The sequence below is a fragment of the Miscanthus floridulus genome, chromosome 14 (assembly GCF_019320115.1).
Source record: "Miscanthus floridulus cultivar M001 chromosome 14, ASM1932011v1, whole genome shotgun sequence".
In the NCBI taxonomy this organism is placed as follows: domain Eukaryota; kingdom Viridiplantae; phylum Streptophyta; class Magnoliopsida; order Poales; family Poaceae; genus Miscanthus; species Miscanthus floridulus.
In genome coordinates this window covers 22,502,937-22,525,844 of record NC_089593.1, presented here as the reverse complement: position 1 = coordinate 22,525,844, position 22,908 = coordinate 22,502,937, and the positions used below count along the sequence as shown (strand labels likewise).

Here is a 22,908-nt window from a genome sequence, read left to right as displayed (position 1 = left end):
GCAAGGTATTTGGCCGTGCGTACGCAGGAATCAAGCCTTTTCTCTTCTGCGCTATTGACTTCTAGCTCCCGTACTTCGTCGACCTTGCCTTCATCGAAGTTCTCTACCCGTGCTGATCTAAAAGCTATATCTGGTGGAAGGACTGCCTCAGCGCCATAAACCATAAAGTATGGTGAGACGCCGGTGTTACGACTGGGCTGAGTTCGGAGGCCCCAGACAACGGCTGGTAACTCCTTGAGCCATCTTCCAGGAGCTTTATCATTTTCTCTGTACATCCTCTTCTTCAACGCATCCAAGATCATGCCATTTGCCCGCTCGACTTGTCCATTAGCTCTAGGATGCGCCACCGAGACGTATTTTACAACTATGCTCCTTTCATCGTAGAAGTCCCAAAAAGCGTTCCCGGTGAACTGAGTACCCAGATCAGTAATGATACTGTTGGGCACGCCGAAACGATGGATGACCTGGTCGAGGAATGCGACAGCTTTCTCTGATGATGCCTGTACCAGAGGCATGTATTCTATCCACTTAGAAAACTTATCAATTAGCACGAAGACGCACGTAAATTTCCCAGGAGCTGGTTTGAAAGGCCCGATCATGTCTAGTCCCCAACATGCGAAGGGCCAAGAGGCTGGAATCGTCTGGATCTCATGTGCTGGTACATGGATTCTCTTGGAGAAGAACTGACAACCCTCATAGCGGCGGACTAGCTTCTCTGCATCGGCCACTGCTGACGGCCAATAGAACCCTGCTCGAAAAGCCTTACCGACCAGTGTTCTCGAGGCCGCGTGGTTGCCGCAGGAGCCAGAGTGGATTTGGTCTAGGAGGTGCTCGCCTTCCTCCTGGGTTATACATTTCATCAAGATTTCCTCCTTAGCGTTTTTGCGCCATAACTTGCCATCGACGAGCAAATACTGCTTACTACGACGCATCAGGCGCTCATTTTCTGTTCGATCGGCATAACCGCTACCATCTGTCAAGTACTTGATGAAAGGCGTTCTCCAGTCCGGCTCATGAGTGGTCGGAAGCGGCTCGATTGTGCTTGGCGCCGGAACCGTAGCCACTAATTGCTGGTCTGAAACTTTGTTGGTCGTTGAATCTTCGTCTTCAATGGAAGGCGTGAGCAGGTCTTGGATGAATACGCCATGTGGGATTTTGGCTCGGGATGATCCTAACTTTGACAACGCATCTGCTGCTTGGTTCTTGTCCCGGACCACGTGTATGTACTCGATGCCATAGAACCTGCCTTCCAGCTTTCTTATCGATTTGCAATATGCGTCCATCTTTTCACTGGTCGTGTCCCAGTCCTTGTTGAGTTGGTTGATGACTAGAGCCGAATCTCCGTAGACATAGAGACGTTTAACTCCAAGCTCGATCGCAATGCGTAGACCATGCAGGCATGCTTCGTACTCGGCGGCATTATTAGATGCTGGGAAATAAATCCTAAGGACGTACCGGAGCTGCTCCTTGGATGGTGACACGAAAAGAACTCCTGCTCCCGCACCATCAATGTTGAGAGAACCGTCGAAGTACATCGTCCAATATTCGTCGGATCCCGAAGAGGTAGGCGTGCTTAAGTCTGTCCACTCGACGATGAAATCGACGAGTGCCTGAGACTTGATTGTAGTACGGCTTGCAAATTCCAAGGAAAAGGGGCATAGCTCCATTGCCCATTTGACGATGCGCCCGTTCGCATCCTTATTGCGAATGATGTCCCCCAAAGGATACTCGGTCATGACCACCACACGATATCCATCGAAGTAATGTCTCAACTTTCGGGATGTTATCAATATGGCGTAGAGCAGTTTCTGAATCTGCGGGTACCTGGTCTTGGATTCGTTGAGTACCTCACTAATGAAATAAATTGGCCGCTGTACCTTGTAGGCGTGGCCCGGCTCATCGCGCTCGTCCACTATTGTAGTGGAAACCACCCGATCGGTTGCCGCGATGTAAAGTAGGAGAGTTTCATCTTCTCTGGGAGCAGTAAGTACCGGAGGTGAAGTGAGGTATTGTTTCAGCTGCGTGAAGGCAGCGTCTGCCTCCTCCGACCACTCAAACTTCTCGGACGATTTGAGCAGTTTGAAGAACGGTAGTCCTTTTTCTCCTAATCTTGATATGAAACGGCTTAGAGCAGCCATGCAACCGGTGAGCTTCTGGACATCCTTCACCTTTTTTGGGGGCTTCATGTCTAAGACAGCTTTGACTTTCTCCGGGTTAGGGCGTATGCCGTCGTAACTGACGACGTTGCCGAGCAGTATGCCAGAAGGGACACCAAAGATGCACTTCTTTGGGTTTAATTTCCATTGGAACGTATTAAGGGCTGCGAAGGTGCGTTCCAGATTGTCAACAAGGGTATGTGCTTCCTTGGTTTTGACAACTACATCGTCGACGTAAGCCTCGATGAGGCCGTCTTTTATCTCGTCGTTGAGGCAGGCCTGTATAGCGCGTTGGTAGGTAGCACCGGCGTTTTTGAGCCCGAACGACATAGTCGTGTAGCAATAGGCGCCAAAAGGCGTGATGAACGATGTCTTGATCTGGTCGTCCTTTTTGAGAGCGATCTGGTGATAACCAGAGTAGCAATCGAGGAAGGAAAGCAGCTCGCAACCGGCGGTTGAATCTACGACCTCGTCTATGCGAGGTAAGCCAAAGGGGTCCTTAGGGCAGTGTTTGTTGAGATCGGTGTAATCAACGCACATTCTCCATTCATTATTCTTTTTGCGTACAAGAACCGGGTTGGCTAACCATTCTGGATGATACACTTCTTTGATAAATCCGGCTGCCAAAAGCCGTGTAACTTCTACCCTAATTGCCTCCTTTTTGTCGCGAGCGAACCGTCGTAGCTTCTGCTTGATTGGTTTGGCTTTGCTGTTGACATTTAAGGAGTGCTCAATCAAGTCCCGAGGTACACCGGGCATGTCGGAAGGTTTCCATGCAAACACATCCACGTTGCCCCTCAAGAACCTGACGAGCGCGTCTTCCTATTTGGGATCTAGGTCGGCCCCGATGAGGGCCGTTTTGCTGGGATCGCCTTCGACCAGCTGGATCGTCTTGTGCTCCTTGGATCTGATGTTCTTGCACGGAGCCTTGAGCTCTGGGATCTCCAAGTGGTCGGCCGGGGTCTTCTTAGCGTCGAGCATGGTCTCGGCCATGCGAATAGAGAGGTCATGGGCCTCTGCTATTTTGAAGCTGTCATCCTCGTAGGTATAAGCTGCATATACGTTACCCCTGAGGGTTAAAACTCCTTTCTCAGTGGGCATCTTGAGCACTAGATACCTGTAATGAGGTATGGCCATGAACTTGGTGAGCGACGGTCGACCAAGAATAGCATGGTAGGTGCCATCGAAATCAGCGACCACGAAGTTGACGTAGTCGGTGCGGAAGTGGTCCGGAGTCCCAAACTGCACAGGTAGCGTGATCTGCCCGAGAGGTGTGGAGCTCTGTCCGGGGAGAATGCCCCAGAACTGTGCCTCGTACGGCTTCAGGTCCGCCTGGGCTATTTTTAGAGCGGGCAGGCTGTTCTTGAACAGTATATCAATGGAGCTGCCGCCGTCGATCAGTACCCTATCAAATTGAACCTTGTTGATACAAGGATCGAGGACCAGAGGAAAACGCCCTGGCTCGGGTATGGCGGCCCATTGGTCCTTCCTGCTGAAGCAGATTTCACGGTGAGACCACGGAGGAAGCCGCGGATCGGTGAGAAGGTTGTCGGTCTTTGCCACGTTCAAGCAAGCGCGGGCGAGCAGCTTGCGTTCTCGTTTGGTCTCAATGGACACCTTGCCGCCGATGATGGTGTGCACGTGATCAGTCGGCTTGACGTATTTATGACGAGGATCTGCATCGTCGTCGTCGTTGTCCTCGTTGCGCTGTTCCCCCCGCGTCGTTAAGCTTGTCGGACGTATCCGGAGCCTGTTGACGCGTATAGATAGTCTTGAGGACGCGGCAATTCTCCATGGTGTGGTTCGACTTGGGATGGAGCTGGCAGGGTCCTTTCAATGCTTTGGCGTAGTCGTCCTCGTAGTTTCGACGTCCGCTGCCCTTTTTCACGGTATTGACCTCGCCGTCGTCTTCCCGAGCGCGCTTGCTTCTGTAATCGTCACGGCGGTTGCGCCGCTGATTACGTTGATCACGGTGGTCGCGGGAGTCGTTGCGCTGGTTGCGATGGTCAAAATTGTCGTTCCGACCACGATTGCCGCAGTAATCGTCGCGGTGTGGGGGGTGGTCGGAGCGTGGAACCCTTGCTGCTTCTTCAACGATTATCTTTTTAGCGTCGTCAGCGTCCGCGTATTTCTTAGCGGTGGCCAAAAGCGCTGTGACTGATTCGGGTCTCTTCCGGAGGAGCTTGTCTCTTAGGGCGTCGTGGAAGCGGAGGCCGGTGATGAAAGCCTCGATTGCTTCATTGTCGGAGATTGATGGGACTTTGATGCGCATCTCCGAGAAACGCCGAACGTACTCGCGCAGTGGTTCATCCTTCCGATCTCGGATCCGCTGCAGATCGTACTTGTTGCCGGGTTGTTCACAAGTAGCGATGAAATTGTCGATGAAGGCCTGCCTGAGCTCCTGCCAAGAGTCAAAATAGTTCGCTGGCAAGCTAACCAGCCATTGGTGACCTGCATGACCAACAGCGACTGGGAAGTAGTTAGACATGACGTGCTCGTCGGCCATGGCTGAGCGGCACGCAGTTTCGTAGAGCATGACCCATAATTCGGGGTTTTCCTTGCCGTCGTACTTCTGAAGCTTCTCGAGCTTGAAATTCTTGGGCCATATGACTTGGCGCAGGTGTGGAGTGAACTGCTTCAGACCCGGCGGACCGTGGGCGGTGTCATACTCCATACGGCGATAGCTTTCATGGGATGCATGATCGTCGGCTCTCTGGTTGATGCGAGCGCGCAGATCACGTCCGCCGAGGTAATGGCGGAGATCGTTATTGCCATCGCGGCGATCTCGATTGCCATCTGGATTAGCCCTACGACCGTGGTTATCACGGCGATTGTCGCGGTTATCTCGGCGGTTGTCGTCTCGAACGTCGTAGCGGTTATCCTCCCGACGGCGGTTGTCGTCCCGACCACCATCATGACCACCGTTTCCGCCTTGACGGTTGTCTGATGGGTCGTTATTGCGCGAGCCACGTTGGTTGAGTGGCTGTGAGCGACTCGAGTATTGGCGGCTGTGGCTTGATTCGATAGAAACGGATGGGGCCCGGGCTTGATTCATCTCCGCGGTTTGAGCCATAGCAGCTGTCAGATAAGCTTGTATGTCATCATGGACTGCTTGGGTCTCGGGAGTGTTGGGCAACCGCTGCATTGTTGCCATGGCGATGGCCACGTTGGCGCTTGGGGTCTTGAAGACCTGTTTGTCCCCCACCCTATCGAAAGCATCGTTGAGGTCACGAGGTCGGAGTCTTATGCGTCGTGCCTCCTGGTCTGCTTCAACTTCGATTTGCCGGCGATTAAACCGGTCGATATTGCGTGCTTCGCGTGCAGTCTTTTCTTGTTCTATTTCGCCAACTGCTGGCGGCTCGTCGTTGCTGACAACGTGGATCAAATCCCCTCGTCTTGGCGGGAAAGGTGGAAATTGGGGGAAACCCGGGGCGTGGTCTGGTAGATCCAGATCATATTTGACGCCTTCATCTTCATGACGCTGAAGCTCGGTGTGGACAGATGCGTTGGATGCGATGCCGGATGAGGAGCTGGAGTCACCCTCTCGGACTGTGTGGACGGATCCTTCTTGATAATCTTCAATCCGGACCATGTTTACGATGTTGCATGGCTTTGGCCGAGATCGGTGGATAGAACATAGGTCCGAGCGGCGTCGTAGGTTGTACGCGTAGCTGGAGGCAGCGTTTCGCAGGCCGTAGGGCTGGACCTGGTGGTTCTCCGTCGGGACTTCGTACTCGCAGAGTCGGAGACCCATCGCGAAGGCTGGCTGGCGACGAGCGGAGTGCCCCTCAGGAGTAGATACGACCACAAGATCTGTTCCAAGCCGTGTAGGACGACTGGCCCGAGCCGGTCGGATAGATCTGTTGTGGGGAGCTGTTACCTGTTCATTAGGTTGGCTTTGAATCGTACTTACCAGAGCTAGGGTTTCAGCGAGTTTGATGCCGACCCGATCGGTGGAGTCGTGCAGGTTGGTGTCGTCGATCTGCTTTCCTCTGTAGCGGGGAAGCGGACGACAGGTTGTCGGCGTGGCTATGGGCGTGGTCGGAGCCAGATGTACCGTGGTCGGAGCCAGGTCCATCGTGGTCGGAGCCGTGTTCGTCGTGGTCGGAGCCGTGTTTACCGTGGTCGGAGCCGTGTTCACCGTGGTCGGAGCCGTAGCCGATGCAGGTGAAGTAGTCGTCGACGCGGGTTGGATCCACGCCTCCTCCGCGGTCATGGCGATAGAGACGCCAGGGCCGGTAGTCCAAGTGATCTGGCCGACGATGAACGTGAGGCCGTTGGGCGTAGCCATGGAGCCGGAGATGATGACCGTCTTGTTTGCTTGGAGAGCAGTACGCACACCCCCTACCTGGCGCGCCACTGTCGACGAAATATGGTCGGCAGTCTACCTAGGGGTATGCCCAAGGTAGTAGATTATCGGCAGACAGATGCGCAAGCCCCAAACAAGACGGTGACGCAAGACAGACACGAGGTTTTATCCAGGTTCGGCCGCCGAAAAGGCGTAATACCTATGTCCTGCGTCTGATTTGTATTGCTGTATGTCAATGAGAGATGTTTTTTAGAGGGGTCCCCTGCCCACCTTATATAGTCCGGGGGGCAGGGTTACAGATCCGGAAACTAATCCTAGTCAGTTACAATTGCCATATGTGGCCGGACAAGGATTCCTATTCTAACCGACCAGGATCCTGCTTGGTCGCCAAATCCATCTTGATTCCTTGTGTGGAACTCCGATCAGGTGAACCGAGCCGCACGTCGTTTTTCGGGTGGACTGAACCCATTGATCCGGGCCAGCCCAAGCTTAGCCGTAAGGGTATAGGGGTTAATATTCCCACAGCTTGCATCCACGGAGGATGTGTTGTTAGGACAAGAGATAATAGTGTTGAATTTGGGGACATGTTTGAGGATGTATTGATATTTTCTAAGTCTCCATCTTTGAGCTAGTTAGTGGACTGAGTGAAAGTAAGGTCAGGTTGGTCCGAAGGAGACGTGCATGTTAAGTTTGAAGGGATCATTGATGTTGGGTCGTGTAAGGGTCCACGCATCAAGAGGTTGCTCAAAATTAGAAGCGGGTCCGAATGGAATGATTACAAGGTAGTTGTATTGGCCTCCAAAGTGCGATCTTTGGATTTGGTGGTAACTAAGGAGTATGGCAGTAGAACTGAGAACATTGAAGCATGCCCATCATTTGATGTTCGCATAGAGAATGGTCGTTCACTAGAAGAGGAAATAATTTTGACACAACCATCCTCTAGCGGCACTGAAGGGGTAGGACAGGCGGAGGGTAATGAAGGTTGTTGTGACGGAGTTGGAATTGATCACGACAATTTGGGAGGCAGTGGTGATGACAATTATTGTAGTGATGATGATGATGAGTCTTATGGAGTTGTTGATGGAGAAGAATCTTTGGACGATGCTAGTGGTGATGATTTAATTATAGATGATATTAGTGAAGAAGCTGATCTTAGTGGGGAGGATGACTTTGGCGATGCTAGGGCTATGAACTAGTTTGATATGGAGGTAGCTGGAGACAATAAAACCTTTGGAGATGAAATAGCTGAAGACTTTGATGATGATTGTCCTGTTCGTCGTCTTGATGAAAGGGAAATAGAGATATTGAGGAGGGTGTTTCCTAGGAGGGATCCACTAGTTCCTAATTTCGAGGACCTTAGCCATGGGCATATGGTAGTAGTTGATGAAGGACCAAGTGATACAACAGTACCTGGTGGTAGTGGTTGCAATATCATAAGGAAGGGCATTTTGTTCGCTGCCATGGATCACATGAAAACATGGTTGCAAGAGTACTCCATTGTGCACAACCGTCCATACAAGGTCATTAATTCATGCAAGGCGTCAAGGTACACTATTGCTTATGAAGAACCAAATTGTGGTTGGAGAGTATGCGCCAGGAAAACAAAGGCAGGCGCATGGAAGATCACTTTAGTGAAGCAACCACATATTTGCGCCACGGCTGAGGCATAAGAGAACCATTTGTAGCTTAATTCTAGTTCATCGCTAGGCAATTATGCGCAGTGGTGAAGCATTTGCCAACCATTATGGTGTCCGCGTTGGTTGAGATCATCTTCCTGCGTTACAATTATTATGTCAAGTATAGGAAAACATGGAGGGCAAAGCAACGTGCACTTAAAATTATATTTGGAGATTGAGAACAAGCGTATGAGCGTCTTCCTATAATGTTGAATGCAATGAAAGTTGTAAATCCTAGGATGCACTTTGAGTATTTGCCTAAGGAGGGTGAAACGAGGAATGGGAGGCAAGTTTTTGGTAGAGCATTCTGGGCTTTTGGCCAGAGCATCGAAACATTCAAGCATTGCAAGCTCGTTGTCTCAATTGATGGCACATTTCTTGCAGGAAAATTTGAAGGAACAGTGTTTATATGTATTGGAACTGATTCAGAAGACCAACTTGTCCCATTGGCATTTGCCATTGTTCATAAGGAGGACACAGATAGCTAGTGTTGGTTCCTTAGAGTAGTAAGACAAGTGGTTATTGGGCCAGGGCGTGAAGTTTGTGTCATATTGGACAGGCATGCTGGCATTCTAAATGTTGTTGAAGAAGAGCTGCCATGTTATGGTCAAATACATTACCGGCAGTGCACACGACACCTTGCATAGAATTTGATAAGGCGTGATGGGGCCAAGGACAACTTCAAGTTATTTGAGGAGGTTTGCAGGTAGCATGAGGTTAGGTTATTCAATGAGAAGCTAGACGCCTTGAAGTTAGCCACAAATGATAGTGGAAGACAGTTCCTTGCTGATTTGATGGCGTTGAAGGAGAAGTGGACCCTTGCATATGACACCGGAGGTTGGAGATGGGACTTCATGACTAGTAATATGGCAGAGATGTTCAATAGTATTCTTAGAGGTTGTCGGGATCTGCCTGTGACTGCTATTGCCTCGTTCACGTTCTACAAGTTGAATGCTTGGTTTGTTACGAGGAAAAAACATGCGAGATCTCTATGGATAGCAAACAAACCTTGGCCATTGTTAGTATCTCAACAACTATCTTTCTCGAAGAAGTCTAAAACACAAAAAGAAGCATGTTTCGATCCTTCGAACAATGCATATGAGATTTTAGAGAGCAGTGGAACTAACATTAGTGGTGAAGACCGATGTGTTGCAAAGCACAAAGTAATAATCAATGAGAACAAATGTTCATGTGGGAAACCAACCATGTACCATAGGTCTTGTTCTCACATGATTATGGCTTGTCCGATTAGATGTGTTGATGCTGAGGTCCCTCCCCGTTTGGCAACTGAGTTCTCATTGAGAAACCTTATGACCACTTGGAATCTGCAGTTTAAGCAATTTCTAGACGAAGAACAATGGTCGTTGTATGATGTTCCGAAGTATGTGGCTGATCTTGGATTGTTTTGGAAGAGTAGAGGACCCAGGAGGCGGAAACGTTTCAAGATGGAAATAGACCGAGCTGCTAAAGGTAGATCAACAGCGAGTAAGGTCGGGACACATTTCGTAGAGGACACTCAACGTAACCGTTGCTCAAAGTGCCATAAGCCTGACCACAAATAGAAGGAAATGTCGTGAATTACTTAGAGAAGAGGTACATAATGCATTTGTTTCCTTAGTTGTTTTTAGGTTTGTTATTAGGGGTGTTTTTATCGGTACCATTACAATTCTCAAAATTTGGAGAAATGCCATTACTATTCATCTATTTTGAATCTTACCATTACAATTCTTTGACTCTTAGAAATATGCCACGGTGTACGCTAGGGAAAGACTTAGGCCCACCTACAGTCGTACATGGTGTCATTGTATTTTCGTATGGACAAAACTGCCCTTCCACCTTCCTCTCTCTCTGTATCTCACTGACATGTGGACCCCCAGGTCATCTCATTCCTCCTTCCTTCACCATTTTCGTCTCCACGTCATCTTCATCCCCAACTGCCCACCGTTGGCTCTGTCCTGCTGATCCGGGCATGCGCTGGCGATGGCTTCTTGCCAAGATCCTGTAGGCGTGCGGGCGAGCCGCCGCCGTGGCTGCGGCCATGTAGTCCCTGGCCCACTTGCGCACTCGCCCGCGGTGGCGCACCCGCATGTGAGCCCGCCGCGCTCGCTCGCCGGCGGTGGCGCCACAGCAGCCCCCGCGCACAGCCCGGCAGCGGATCGGCTGGCTCTAAAGGCAGCTCGCTCGCGCACTTGCCTGGCGGCCCGCTCGCGCGCAGTCGCCGGCCATGGCGCACTCGTACGGTGGCGGAGCAGCAGCGCGCATGCGTGAGCCTGACACGGCAGCCCGCCCGCGCGATCGCTGCCTCGCTCATGTTCGCCGACGCGAGGGGAAGCAGCGGCTACAGTTCGGCGGCGCTCGCTATCTCGCTCATGTTCGCCGGCGCGGCTGGGCACGGGTGGCACGAACTGCACGTACCGGGCCTTGTCCTCGACGGTGGCCACCTCGTTGACCAGCTCCGGCGCGACTCAAGCAGGACAATCCTGGGCAGGATACTGGTGTCGAGAAGGCCAGCCTCGCACTTGAGCGCGGGGTGCAGCCACCGCCACCGGCCGTGGAGCCTCGTCGAACGTACACGGCGCAGCAAGCAGAGGCAGAGCCACGATCGAGAGGGAGAGCGGTAGGGTGGCACCGGTGGTATCTCGATAAGCTCCTGCGCGGGCACGAGTCCGGCGGTGGGCGTCTGTGCGACAAGGGACGACTGGCATGCGGGCAGCGACTTCGAACTTCCGTGGGGAAGAAAGGAAGGAGAAGATGTCCCATGGGGCCCACATGTCACGTGCACATAGAAACAAAATGGTAGAAGGGCACTTTAGGCAATATGAGAATACAATGACCTGCTGATGGGCCCTACAGCGGGGTCTCAAGTGTACAAAATGGCAAACTTGAGAGATCAATTGAATTATAATGGTATGGTTCGGAATAGGTAAACTGTAGTGGTGTATCTTTGATCCGCAAAAATTGTAATGGTATCAATCCAAATATCTCTTATTATTAATGTATTTGTTAGATTTTGCTGCACTTGTTTATTTCACTGTTATATGTTCCCATATTTTTTTTTGTTAGTGGTTAGTACCTGAGCCTACAGTAATAGAAGATGATCAAGTTATATCCCTAAATGAATTAAATTGTAGTGATGAAGAGATCCGCATGCTTCGCGTTGCTCAAGCTGAATACATGATTGAAGCATTGAAATTGGGTGAAATTAAAACCGGGCAAGGATTGAATCAAGAGATGGGCTTAGCAAGGCCAGGTGATACACGATGGGAATCTCACTACAGAACTGTAATGCATGTTATGTTCTTGTATCCTTCAATCAAGAAAGTTCTCTTTAGCATTGGGAAGGAAAGTAAAGGGGCTAAGGCTAATGGGGCTCAAACTATGCTCACAGTTTTTAAGTCCTTTGAGTTTGTTTTTCTGCTACGCTTAATGAATGAAATATTTGGATACTCAAATGACTTGTGCAATGCTTTGAAAAAGAGGGAGCATGATATCGTAAATGCAATGGATCTTCTGGAGTTCACAAAGGTAGAACTGGATGTTTTGAGAAAAGATTCTGGATGACAAGAATTCCTTACCAAGGTCACTTCTTTTTGTGAGAAGCACAATGTTAAAGCGGTTGACATGAATGGGAAGTATATTCCTATACAAAGATCAAAGTAGTTCTATAGAGATGCCATTAATTATCACCAGTTTCATGCTGATATGTTTTTGGGTGTCATTGATAGGCAAGTTCAAGAGCTTAATAATAGGTTTGATGAGGTAAACACAGAGCTACTTAGATGCATGTCATCATTCAATCCATCCAATTCATTTGTTGCTTTTAATGTTGAGAACTTGGTTAAGCTTGCTGGGTTCTATCCACATGACTTTGAATTTAAAGAAATGAACCAGCTTCGTTTTCAGTTGCACCACTATATCAATGATGTTAGAAATGATGAAAACTTCAAAAATTTGAGAAGTCTAGCAGAGTTGTCTATGATGCTAGTTAAACAAGGAAAGGTTGCTCGGTATGAAATTGTTTATAAACTTCTCAAATTGGTGCTTGTTCTCCCTGTTGCAACTGTTGGTGTTGAGAGGGTCTTTTCTATAATGAATTTGATAAAGAACAAGAGAAGAAGCAAGATGGGATAGAAATATTTGAATGGTTGCTTGGTCACATTGATTGAAAGGGAATTCTTCATGCAAGCTAAGGATAAGGACATCATCGCTCATTTTCAAAGCATTAAGGATCGGAAAGTTGTCCTGTAGCTTGTAAGTTGTAAGCTTTGTTACCATTTTGATGTTTTATCCTCTATTTATTTCACATGTTGCCACTTTGATATGTTGATCATTAGTAGCCGGACAATTTCAAGTTGTGATCAATTTTATTAATCAATGATGCTGCCACTTAATTCTGTGTTATAAAACTATAATTTACGTTGTCAATTTTTTTTCTTGCCATCTGCAATTTTGAATACCCATGGTCCAAATCCTGTGCCCGCCTCTGGTGACAATGGCTTAGCAGTGCCACGAACCAAGTCGGGTCTCAGACACGATGCCTCCAAGGAGGGCACGCTGCCAATGGCGCCGCCATCGCTCGTCTAGGATCTAGACAGGGTTTTCACCTAGAGAACCCCGCGCAGTAGGGTCGTAGCTCCAACATGACGCCCCCAACGGGGAAGATGACATCCTAGGACGCCGCCGTCATGTCCACCAGCACGAAGGCCGGTGAGGGCTTTCGCCTGGGGTGTTGGAACCGATGGTGACCACCGAGTTCACGATCTTGGAGCTGGCTTATAGCCGGCCCGGCTCGTTAACACGAGCCTACGCTCCCACAGGTCCCAGGTCCACCGGAGCTACAACATATAAGGCCTTTGGGCCTTACTCAACCCAAAAGACTAGCCTTATAGGTGAGGGTTCTCCCACCTTATATGTTGTGCTCCCCCACCATCGCTACACGATGTGGGACTAAACCCCCAACAATCTCCCCCTTAGTCACACATCGGGGTGTGGGTTTAGCTTTTCTGACCTTGGGCTCATGATACCAAATGTTGGCGCCGACTGCCGGAATCTGCAGCTCGACGGTGATCGGCAACGACGGCGATCACGCGCACGACGTCGCTCACTCACTCACGCACGCGAACTCGGTGGATCTCAACTGAACGCAAGAGAATGGCGCTGCCAAACGTTGCAGCTATTCTGGTTTTTCTTTGTTGCCTTTTATTCATGGTGTATACAAGGTCTGAGACCCACGATCCCCCCGCCATGCGCGCTCACCTGTGCCGTGCCCGCCTAAAGCGCGAGAGCGTTTCGTACACAGCATGGCGGTGACCAAATCCTGGCCGCACCGTGGACACAGCACGGTTCTGGCTTCTACACCTCTCATCACACATGCAGCTAGCTATAGTTCAGGAAGTAAACATGCACTACTTAATTACATAAATGAATATGCAAGATCATGCACGGGATTATCTAACATATCACCCCCTAATCCCGCTGCACATCAACTACTCCCAGCTGCTGTTGTAGCTCAATGAACCTGACTTTGCCAAGTGCCTTCGTCAGGATGTCTGCCAATTGGTTCTGCGTGCTCACATGATCAATGTCAATGCTGCCATTGTCAACACACTCTCTCACAAAGTGGTATCTTGTGTCTATGTGTTTACTCCATTCATGATGAACTGGGAGAGCTATGGCAGACTTGTTGTCAACTAGGAGTCTGACTTTTGGAGCTTGAATACCGAGCAGTTCACTCAACAGACGACTGAGCCAAATGCCTTGACACGCTGCATTAGCACTTGCAATATACTCAGCCTCACAGGATGAAAGAGCAACTACCCTCTGTTTCTGTGACACCCATGTAACCAGATTCATGCCAATGAAGAATACTGAGCCACTGGTACTCTTTCTGTCATCTATGTCGCCAGCCAAGTCACTATCGCTGAAACCAAGCAGACTGGGTTCAGAGATTCCTGATCTTGTGTATCTGACTCCATAACTTAGTGTTCCAGCAATGTACCGTAGTATCTGCTTCACAGCTGCCCAATGACTCGCCCTTGGATTCTCCATGTGTCTACTGACAATGCCTACTGAATAAGCAATATCTGGTCTTGTGTTCACAAGATATCTCAAGCTGCCAATCACACTCCTATACTTTGTTGCATCAACTGGAGGGGATTTATCTTCTTTGCTCAGCTTCAACTTGTTCTCCATCGGGACATGGCAGGAATTGCAGCCTTCCGTTCCTGCTTGCTCTAAAATTTTCAGAGCATAAGAACTCTGACACAAAGTTGTTTCCCTCTCCTTCTGCCGACGTCGCGCGGCCGCTTGCCGTGCTCCTCCCGACCGCCGCACTCCTCCTCACCACCGCTCACTCTCCCGGCCGTGCTCCTCTCGGCCGCGCGCTCCTCCCAGCGGCGGCGCGCCTCCCGGCGTCTCACGACTTGCCGCCAGGCATCGCTTGCGGCAGCTTCGCGCTCCCCGTCGCCTCTGCGACGTCTGCACCAGAATGGATGGCCGGCACATCCCGTATCACCACCATGGTGCCACGAGCATACCTCGCACCCTCCGGCCCCACCACCATGGCGGCGCCGCAAAACTGCAGACCTGGGTCGCCGACGAGCAGCACCTCACGCCGGACCGGCCGCACTCCGTCCGCCACCGTTGGCTGGTCTCCTTCCCCCCCACAGCGCCACCTCGCCTCCGCACCGGGGGCCAGCCTCCACGAACCGCTGCTGCACTGAACTTGCCGTCTGCCTCCGGCCGTCGCAACACCGCCGCCCATGACGGCCACCATCCCGCTGTCGCCGTCGCTGTCCGCATCAGCGCCTCCAGCGAGGGTCTCCTCGAACGTGCTCCCCGGCGACATGCACGTCGTCGTCCTTCATCACCTCCAGTCCGTTGCGGCCGCCGCACGGACCAGCGTCCTCCTCGCCCGCCGCTGTAGCCACCTTTCTGCGCACCTCTCGGGGGCCGACCACCCACCCTCGCCCGCTCCCGCACCGCGCTCGCGGCCCACGCGGCGCCCGTGCTCCTCGTTGCCCATGCTCCTCGTCGCCGACGACTCCAACCCGGGGCGACGCGGCCGTGCTGCTCCGCCTCGTCGCATCCCGCCTCACAAGAGCGGCGGTCTGGTGGCGGTGACGCTCGCGCACGACCTCACGCTCAACATCTCCGTCGGGGTGGCCACCGCAGTCACCTGCATCCTAAATATCTCCGGCGGCCACGCCAACCCGGCCATCACCTTCGGCGCTTTCCTCGCCAGCCGCACCTGCCTCGTCGGGGTCTTCGTCGCCAGATCCGGCCTCCATGAACTCAAAAACACTTCCGAGCTGCCGCCGTCGCCCATGGCCGGCAGATCCACCGGAGCTGCCCGTCTCCCCGCCGGGGACAGGCGCCCGTGGTCGAGGGGAAGACCCCGCCGCCGCCGTCCTAGGGGCCGCCGCGGGCTTCCGGCGGCGGCGAGAGGAGGGAAGCGGAGGAAGGGGTGGTGGCGGAGGGGACGGGCGGTCGCCGCCCGAGTCGCCCGGGCGGGGGCGACGCGGGGGCTGGTGAGTCCGTTTTATTTTTTCAAATGAGTTGATGCAGTGGGACTTTTTCTAGTTGAAATGTTGCGTGCAACATAAGATAGATGTTACGGCGTTTTTTTTTGTGTGTATCTTTGTGCCAGAATTTTTTTTGATGTTGCATGCAACATTAACATATGTTGCGGTGGGAATTTTACTGGTGTTTCACCATCCGACGCTAGCATCCGGATCGGAGCAGCTCCAAAAATATTTTAAACATCCTGTCGGCCCACGAGAAGGATACCACTCGACACCAACTACCAAGCCACCAATTTATAAAGGGGTCCTTCTAGCAGGCTCTGCAACAACCAGGAGCAGCTGCAGCCTACAGACCTACAGAGCACAACTTGAGAGAAAGAGAGCATGGCCAGCAAGGTGTGCCTCTTTCTTCTCGCGTTCCTCAGCGTCGTGCTCGCGCTTGACAACCCCGTCGCCGGCGGCGGGATCAAGGCCACGTTCGCCGGCAGCCCGGAGTCTTGGTCCGGAGAGGCTGCGGTGCTGCGGCAGCTGCTGTCGACGAGGCTGGAGGATGCCGTGGCGCCGGAGCTCACCGTGGACCTGCACCTCCACCGCCGTGTCCTCGCCGGCGCGGTTGAAGGGTCAGCGTTGAGAGCTAACAGTCCGGCCTGCATAAGGTCGTGCCCGGCGCCTGGGGATCCGTATACCCGCCCAAGCCGGGGATGCCAGAAGAAGTACCAGTGCAGCAGCGGCTGAAGGAGCGTTCCTTGCATCCTCGAAGGCATGATGATCATTTGTATGATGTCTGCCTTGTTATTGCTCTAAGTGTCTTGTAATAATTTTGTGATTTCTTGCTGGGATACATTCTACGCAAAGCTGATTTTATATGTTCTATTGCTTTCAGTGTCTTGAAACCGTTTAGTTTTTTTGCAAGAATAAATTCTACGCGGACACATGGTTAATATGTGCCCATGTGATTAGTGTGATGAGTGATTATCAATGTGATTCGCGTCTTGGGTTGACAAGCGCAAGTGTACACGGAGGAGTGACCGTATTCACCGAGTCAAGATGGCGGACGTGCAAGTCGAGCGGAGGCTCTGGAAAGTTTGGCGCCCGGACAGTCGATGACAGCGGTGACACGTGTCGAGGAGCGGGGGGACGCGTATGGAGTACGCTACTCGCGAGCGGATTTGGTGGTTTGGGCCACAAAACCACCGGTGGACGGTTTTCGGGTTTGGGCCTCAAAACCCGGGCGAAGGTTCCGAGGAGGGACGGGGCGGCACGTGGCGGAATCACAGAGGTTGCATCGAGGCGAAGCAGATCTATACAGAAAGCGTGGCGTCCGATCGACAAAAGATAGAGTTAGACCATAATACCTTAGGGTTAGGTGGTTCGCTCTATTTATACGGGGGCAATTTGGGACTATGTGATACCCCTGTTAAATAAGGATGAGTGTGCCCCAATCACCCTCACCTCTTGCCATTTTATTTCCACCATTCTACGTTTCCCCTCTCTAGTCTCTGTCCCTCTCCCTAGAGTCAAGAGGTCCTTGGATGTTTTAGCACCATATCCGTGTAATTGAACCGAAGATTGTTGCAGGAATGGAGGCCCTATACTCCTCGTGTCCTCCGGGATTCGTGGTATGATCTCTTTGCGCAATTCTCGCTTGTGTTCTTTGCGTTCTTGTTTCTCCCTCTCCACCCCTTCTCACGTTTTCGTTTGATTCTTGAATTGTGGGTTGTTTTGAGTCAAACCGATTGATTTGGCATGAACTAGGACGTGAGTTGAACCTTTCCACCGAAAGGATTTGTTTGAAACCTTACGAGTTCATAGATCGGGGTGATTCAATTTTCGGAGTTGAAATAGTGGTGTTCTACGCGTGATCCAAATTTTCCGTCGATTGACAAATCTTTAAGCGATGATCTCTTAGGAGTAGCTTTCCTACTGCCTTGTGATACCTTGGTTCAATTTTGGTGGAAGTTCGTTTTGATTTGGTCGCAAATCGGGCAAATTTGTGTTCTTGGCGATTTTCGGGAGCTCTGTCCTGCAGACTGCGGACAGTCCGCGCCCCTCACCGGGAACAGTGAAGTTCGGGTGCCTGTATTGTGTTGCTTCAGCACAGGCGCGGACAGTCCGTCGCTGTAGTGAACAGTGCAGACCAGAACTGTTTTTCATAGTTTGTTTTCTGAGAAAATTGTCTGCGGACAGTCCGCAACTATGGTGAAATTTCTAGGCAGAACTGTTTCTCATCTTCAGTTTTTCTGAGTTTTGTCGGCGGACGGTCCAGAGCAAACCCCGAATAGTCCAGACCTCCTGCCGCGGACAGTCCACGCCCAGTCTGCAGACTGTCTGGGCCTGTGCAGTCTTCTCGACTTTGAGGTGATTCGTCGAGGGCTCGGCTCGGTTTGTTTCTTGAGGGTCCCGCTATGTCTATTGGTCATCGTCATAGACATCCAGCCACCTAGTTGGCTCGTGGATCTCTCTTCCCTCGTATGCTTGCTTTTGGGGTTTGATTTTGGGACAGCGGCTTAAGTTTTCGAAAGAAATTTGAGGCTTCTATTCACCCTCCTTTGGTCGCCTTTTTGTTCCTTCGTTCTAATCATTTCTATCGGCAATTATTTTTATGTTTTCGTCCAGCTTGTGTGCATAGTACATGTACATGCAAGAACAAGTATTGGTGAACAGATGCAGGAACCTTAATTCTGATGTATAATTGTAAGTATATCTTAGCGCGTTACAAAATCAGGGTGTGACTACGAGTGTCTAGCCAAGCGCAAAGCCTGCATATGTGTGGATATGCTCTTGTGGTACGGTGTGTGTTTTGGTAGATGATTGCTGTGTCGGTCTGGCGTATGGGCATAAACTTTTGGGCTCCGTTCGGCTTGCTAAATCTTGGTTGAAACTGGCTGAAAACACTGTTCTGGCAGAATTGTTGTGAGAGAAAAACACTGTTTCACTGATAAAACAAGCCGAACAAACCAAATATAAAGTAAGCCGAACAGGGCCTCGAAGTCCAATATGATATGTGCGAGCAGAGCAGGTAGCAAGTCGTGATCAGTAAAGCAACCAATCCATGAAATCCTCCTTTAATTTTGTTATGGTGGGGGAATCAAACCACAACTAAGTGGTTAGTGGGTACTATTATTCTTCAATCAGGACAACATGACCAAGGACAGGACACGGATATGGGCATGATTGCAAGGAGACAATATCACGAAACGATACAGGGAAGCAAAGTGCATGACATAGTTTTCAATTAGAAATTAGTTCAGATTATGAGCATGATGACACATCTTTCGTAGCTCATCAGCTTGATCTCATGCTGATCTCATGGACTTGGTCCATGGTGCACAAAAAAAAAAAACACCAAGGCCGTATAGATTCGCACAGATTCAGAGTGGGTTACGGCACAGGCCCACAAGTATTAGAGCCTCCAAAACTAATTAACAAATCTCCACAACTTGAAGGTCCACTCTCGTAGCGGTCTGTTAACAAATCTCAACAGCTCGAGCGCATCGTAACATATTTAGTTTCTATTGTATAGATAATAGTTAAAACGGATGACTACACCGAAAAATGTGATTCAGGTGATGGCGTCTACTCTGAGTATGGTTGGCGATGGGAATTCTCAAGTTGTAGGACAAAGCAATTGCTTGATGTTTCTGTCCCTGTATTCAAGATGACACAAAGTACGTCGCATTATTCTCTTATAATAAGTTATCCCACTCCCCAGTTGTGTCCACAAGATTGTAATCCTATAGCATGATTAATATTGAAGGTCGAGAGATAGATGGGGTTGCCACTCAAATTTGATACTACCTCAATATCAAAATATTTGTCGCTGTTAACTGTTAATCACGACGTTTGACCATTCGTCTTATTCAAAAAAATTATGTAACTATCATTTATTTTGTTTGTAATTTACTTTATTATCAAAGGTATTGTGAGCATAACTTATCTTTTTTTATATTTGCAATAATTTTTTGAATAAGACGAATGGTCAAAAGTTGTGAGAAAAATCAACAGCAACAAATATTTCGATACAGATGGAGTATATATATATATATATATATATATATATATATATATATGCTAACATGGTTTTCTGATGAAGAGCAAACATGACCATACAGGCCAATGTTTCTAACTCGTGCACTGTAGCAGTACTGTATCGTGGAGTCGTTTTGGATTTCGGGGCAGAAAATGAACTGAGAAGAGGTGGAGCCACGATTTCAAGCTTCTCCGGCTCCGTGCTATAGGTCAGAGCCGGAGCAAGGAGAAGCCCAGTGTCGGAGCCAGAGCAAGAAGAAGCCCCCTCCAAACGGGCTCTAAGTTCTGCTAGTTTTACCTTCTGACGCTGTTTGATGATGTGCATGAGATTCACCAAGCTATCGCAGGCGCATGCCCTATTATCCGCTACCATTTGTCGATACATTACAAGTTGCGTTATTCATCCAATGTTCTTTCTTTAAAACATTATTCAGCAATGTTGGGCGCAACACTCCTGCGCAATACTGTGCCTTTGGACCTCTATTCCTAAGTGTCCGGTGAATAAATTGTTCTCTAACACTTATAAGTTGTGCTACTCCACTCTTAACAAGCAATGTGGAACTATTCCCAACAAAAAAGCAAAGCATTAGAAAGTCATCGATTCATTGAAGAATCTAACTAGTATATATTTATGTACTTTGTTAGATGTTCAATTGAAATACTATTACGTTGGTACCCCATCCTTTCATGGTTGCTGTCTGTTAGGTGCACTGTTTGTGACTGAGTCGCTTACATAGCTATTGCATAAATAGCAGAGGGTCAAGTACTCTTCATAAACAAGTAGCTAGGTTCAAAATCAAGAGCATAACTATTGTTATATTCCAAGAGACCCGTAGTGAGAATGAGGGAGATATTGAAACAAACTCATCTACTTGTACAAGCATAGTTTGTGGTGTTTCGTAGGAATGGAAGGCGTAAGGAATGTGTGTTGTACTTGCACCATTGATGTCACTTACCCGTAGTGTAAAGAAACAATGGTTTACCACACGTCCCAGTGCCTTGTTATTTGGAATATAGTGACTTTTCATATGTTCACCTTTGTATTGTAGTTTGGGATAAGCTGTTGGATATGGATCAACAAAATATGTGACACTTTTACCTGTTTCTTGTTGTGGGGGTACGACCCGGATACCCACGGCAGACTACATGGGCCGCGCCGTTAGGGGTGGTCCAGCCCACAAGACGAATACTTACGATGCACGGTACTGCTCGGCGTGTACCGCAAGACGGTCAAAATCGATATCCTGAAGATGCTACGAGATCTGTTAGGATATGCTCGATCCCGTGATTCCTGTAATATGTTATTACTTGCCGATTATCTCTTAGATCTAACCGACTTATAACCCTACCCCCAGCTATATAAGGCGGGTAGGGGACCCCCTCAAAACACACGTAATATCATACGATAACTAATACAAACCAACAGGCCATAGGAGTAGGGTATTACGTCGCACCGACGGTCCGAACCTGTCTAACTCTTGTGTCTCTGTTGCCTTCTTGTTCTTGATTACGCGCACCTCTGCCGATAAATCTACCTTCGTGGGATACCCCTCGGAGGACTGCCGACGATATTCCATCGATAGTTGGTGCGCCAGGTAGGGTATGTGCGTGTTGTTTCCATGACAAACAAGATGGTACACTTTCCAAGCTCTTGGGTCATCAATGCCCAGCCAGATCTTTACGGTCGGATCGATCTCTTGGGTCATCAATGCTGACGGAGACGGAGACATCATCAAGCTAGTGCAGATCGATTCTGCGCCGACCACACCAACACCTGCAATAGCAGATCCGATCTCGGAACCGCCTCTAAGGTCGTCTTCACCAACAACTCGTCGTCTGCTGCCCCGCTACTCGAGGAAGCAGGTCGGCAATGATGATCTGATCGCATCCATCGATCAGGTCGGCCAGAATCTCGGCGACTGCCTCTCCCTCGCGAAATCGGCTCTAACCACTCTGGTTCAGCGCCGCCAACCCTCCGGTTCTGATCTATCAAAAGCCGATCGGGAAACTCCAGGGCTCATGGCCACCATCCATCAGGATGCCCTAAGGGACAAATTCGCCGACTAGATTGGAGACATCTATCCTCTCGCCAACCCGATCGCCGATAAGCGCTCATCGACTATCAACATGCTGTAGATCGGCCAACATTCTGAAGAATCCCTCCACACCATCCTGGAGGAAAATCCATACTCTGAGTCCCAGGGCTCCAAGGAGATTGTCGTCGAAACCGCTGCCGTCCAACCTCCTTTTCCACCCTTCCGTGGAAGCGGGAATTTTAATGTCAGCGTCGATAGCCCTCCGCGGGATGGAGAAACCAATGAGGACTGCGTAGCTTGTATCAACAAAAACGCCAACCATGTGCAGCGCCGAGCGAATGAGGCCGCCATTGTGCTAGCCAAGGCTGCTCAACAACTCAACTCGCAAGGGAGGCCACGCCCACTCCGCCGCAACCTCGATGACGAATTCATCAATGTCAATGGCCATGATGTCTCCAAGACCCCAAGCGCCAACTTGGTTGTGGCTGCTAATGAGCTCGCTCAGCTCGAACAAACTCTAGAGGTCGCCAAGGTCGCCGCAATGCTTAAAGCTACGCACTGCTAGGTCAATGAGATCTACCAGGATTAGGGGCCTTCCTACTCGACAAGCTCAAATTGCCGATCCGCAGCGTCAAGATCCAATCGTCGCCCCGGCAGAAGCCGTTTCACCGAGCAGCGTCATGACGATAGACAACCCCTCTAGGGGGAGCTAGGGGGAACCATGTCAACAACCCTCGTCAACACGACCAAGAAGTCGATCAAGATGTTCGGGCACACATCAACAACCTCTGAGATGCACGATGTCATATCGATAGGTGTCGTTTCTCTCGGCATGAGGAGGAGGTACGCTGACATCAAGAATACAAGCAAGAATTCGGTAATCCGGATGAAGCCCTCTAGCCACTTAATGCTCCCGATCCCAACGGTGACGATCCTGAAGGCCCCGAGCATTCACGAGAGCACTCCGAACACTCTAGTGGCCTCATGGATTCAAAATCACCGGGGTCGAGCCCTACGAGGGTCGAATGAACCCCACATAGTGGCTACAAGCTTACGCCACCACTGTGCGTGCTGCTAGGGGAGATACCAGTGTCATGGTGAACTATCTTCCTATCATGCTCATGTCGACCACAACGAACTGGCTCACGAGCCTCACCCTAGATTCCATTGAATCTTGGG

The 22,908-nt window shown here is 50.2% G+C and overlaps 3 protein-coding genes and 1 pseudogene across 9 annotated transcripts; 3 read left to right on the top strand and 1 right to left on the bottom strand.

Annotated features, from left to right (window-relative positions):
- The first annotated feature begins 10,450 nt into the window (after positions 1 to 10,450).
- LOC136503181 (uncharacterized) lies at positions 10,451 to 12,231 on the top strand (annotated as a pseudogene).
- A 1,066-nt stretch (positions 12,232 to 13,297) lies between these two features.
- On the top strand, positions 13,298 to 20,176 carry LOC136505998 (uncharacterized). Of its 7 annotated transcripts, none has more exons than XR_010771371.1 (3): positions 13,298 to 15,670; positions 16,676 to 17,283; positions 19,808 to 20,176. XR_010771371.1 is itself a non-coding variant. In XM_066501122.1 (2 exons), exons 1-2 carry the CDS (start codon positions 14,903 to 14,905, stop codon positions 16,769 to 16,771), a joined length of 864 nt encoding a protein of 287 aa, XP_066357219.1. In that variant the 5' UTR covers positions 13,298 to 14,902; the 3' UTR covers positions 16,772 to 19,498. The 7 variants fall into 7 exon arrangements, 2 of the variants coding, with proteins under 2 accessions (XP_066357219.1, XP_066357220.1); XR_010771373.1 differs by having other exon boundaries at positions 19,805 to 20,176; XR_010771372.1 differs by having other exon boundaries at positions 19,777 to 20,176.
- LOC136503180 (secreted RxLR effector protein 161-like) lies at positions 13,608 to 14,333 on the bottom strand. The gene has a single exon (XM_066498338.1). The coding sequence runs from the start codon at positions 14,331 to 14,333 to the stop codon at positions 13,608 to 13,610; it is 726 nt and encodes a 241-aa protein (XP_066354435.1).
- On the top strand, positions 16,046 to 16,539 carry LOC136505999 (uncharacterized). The gene has a single exon (XM_066501124.1). It carries the CDS (start codon positions 16,049 to 16,051, stop codon positions 16,397 to 16,399), a length of 351 nt encoding a protein of 116 aa, XP_066357221.1. The 5' UTR covers positions 16,046 to 16,048; the 3' UTR covers positions 16,400 to 16,539.
- Positions 20,177 to 22,908: the final 2,732 nt, after the last annotated feature.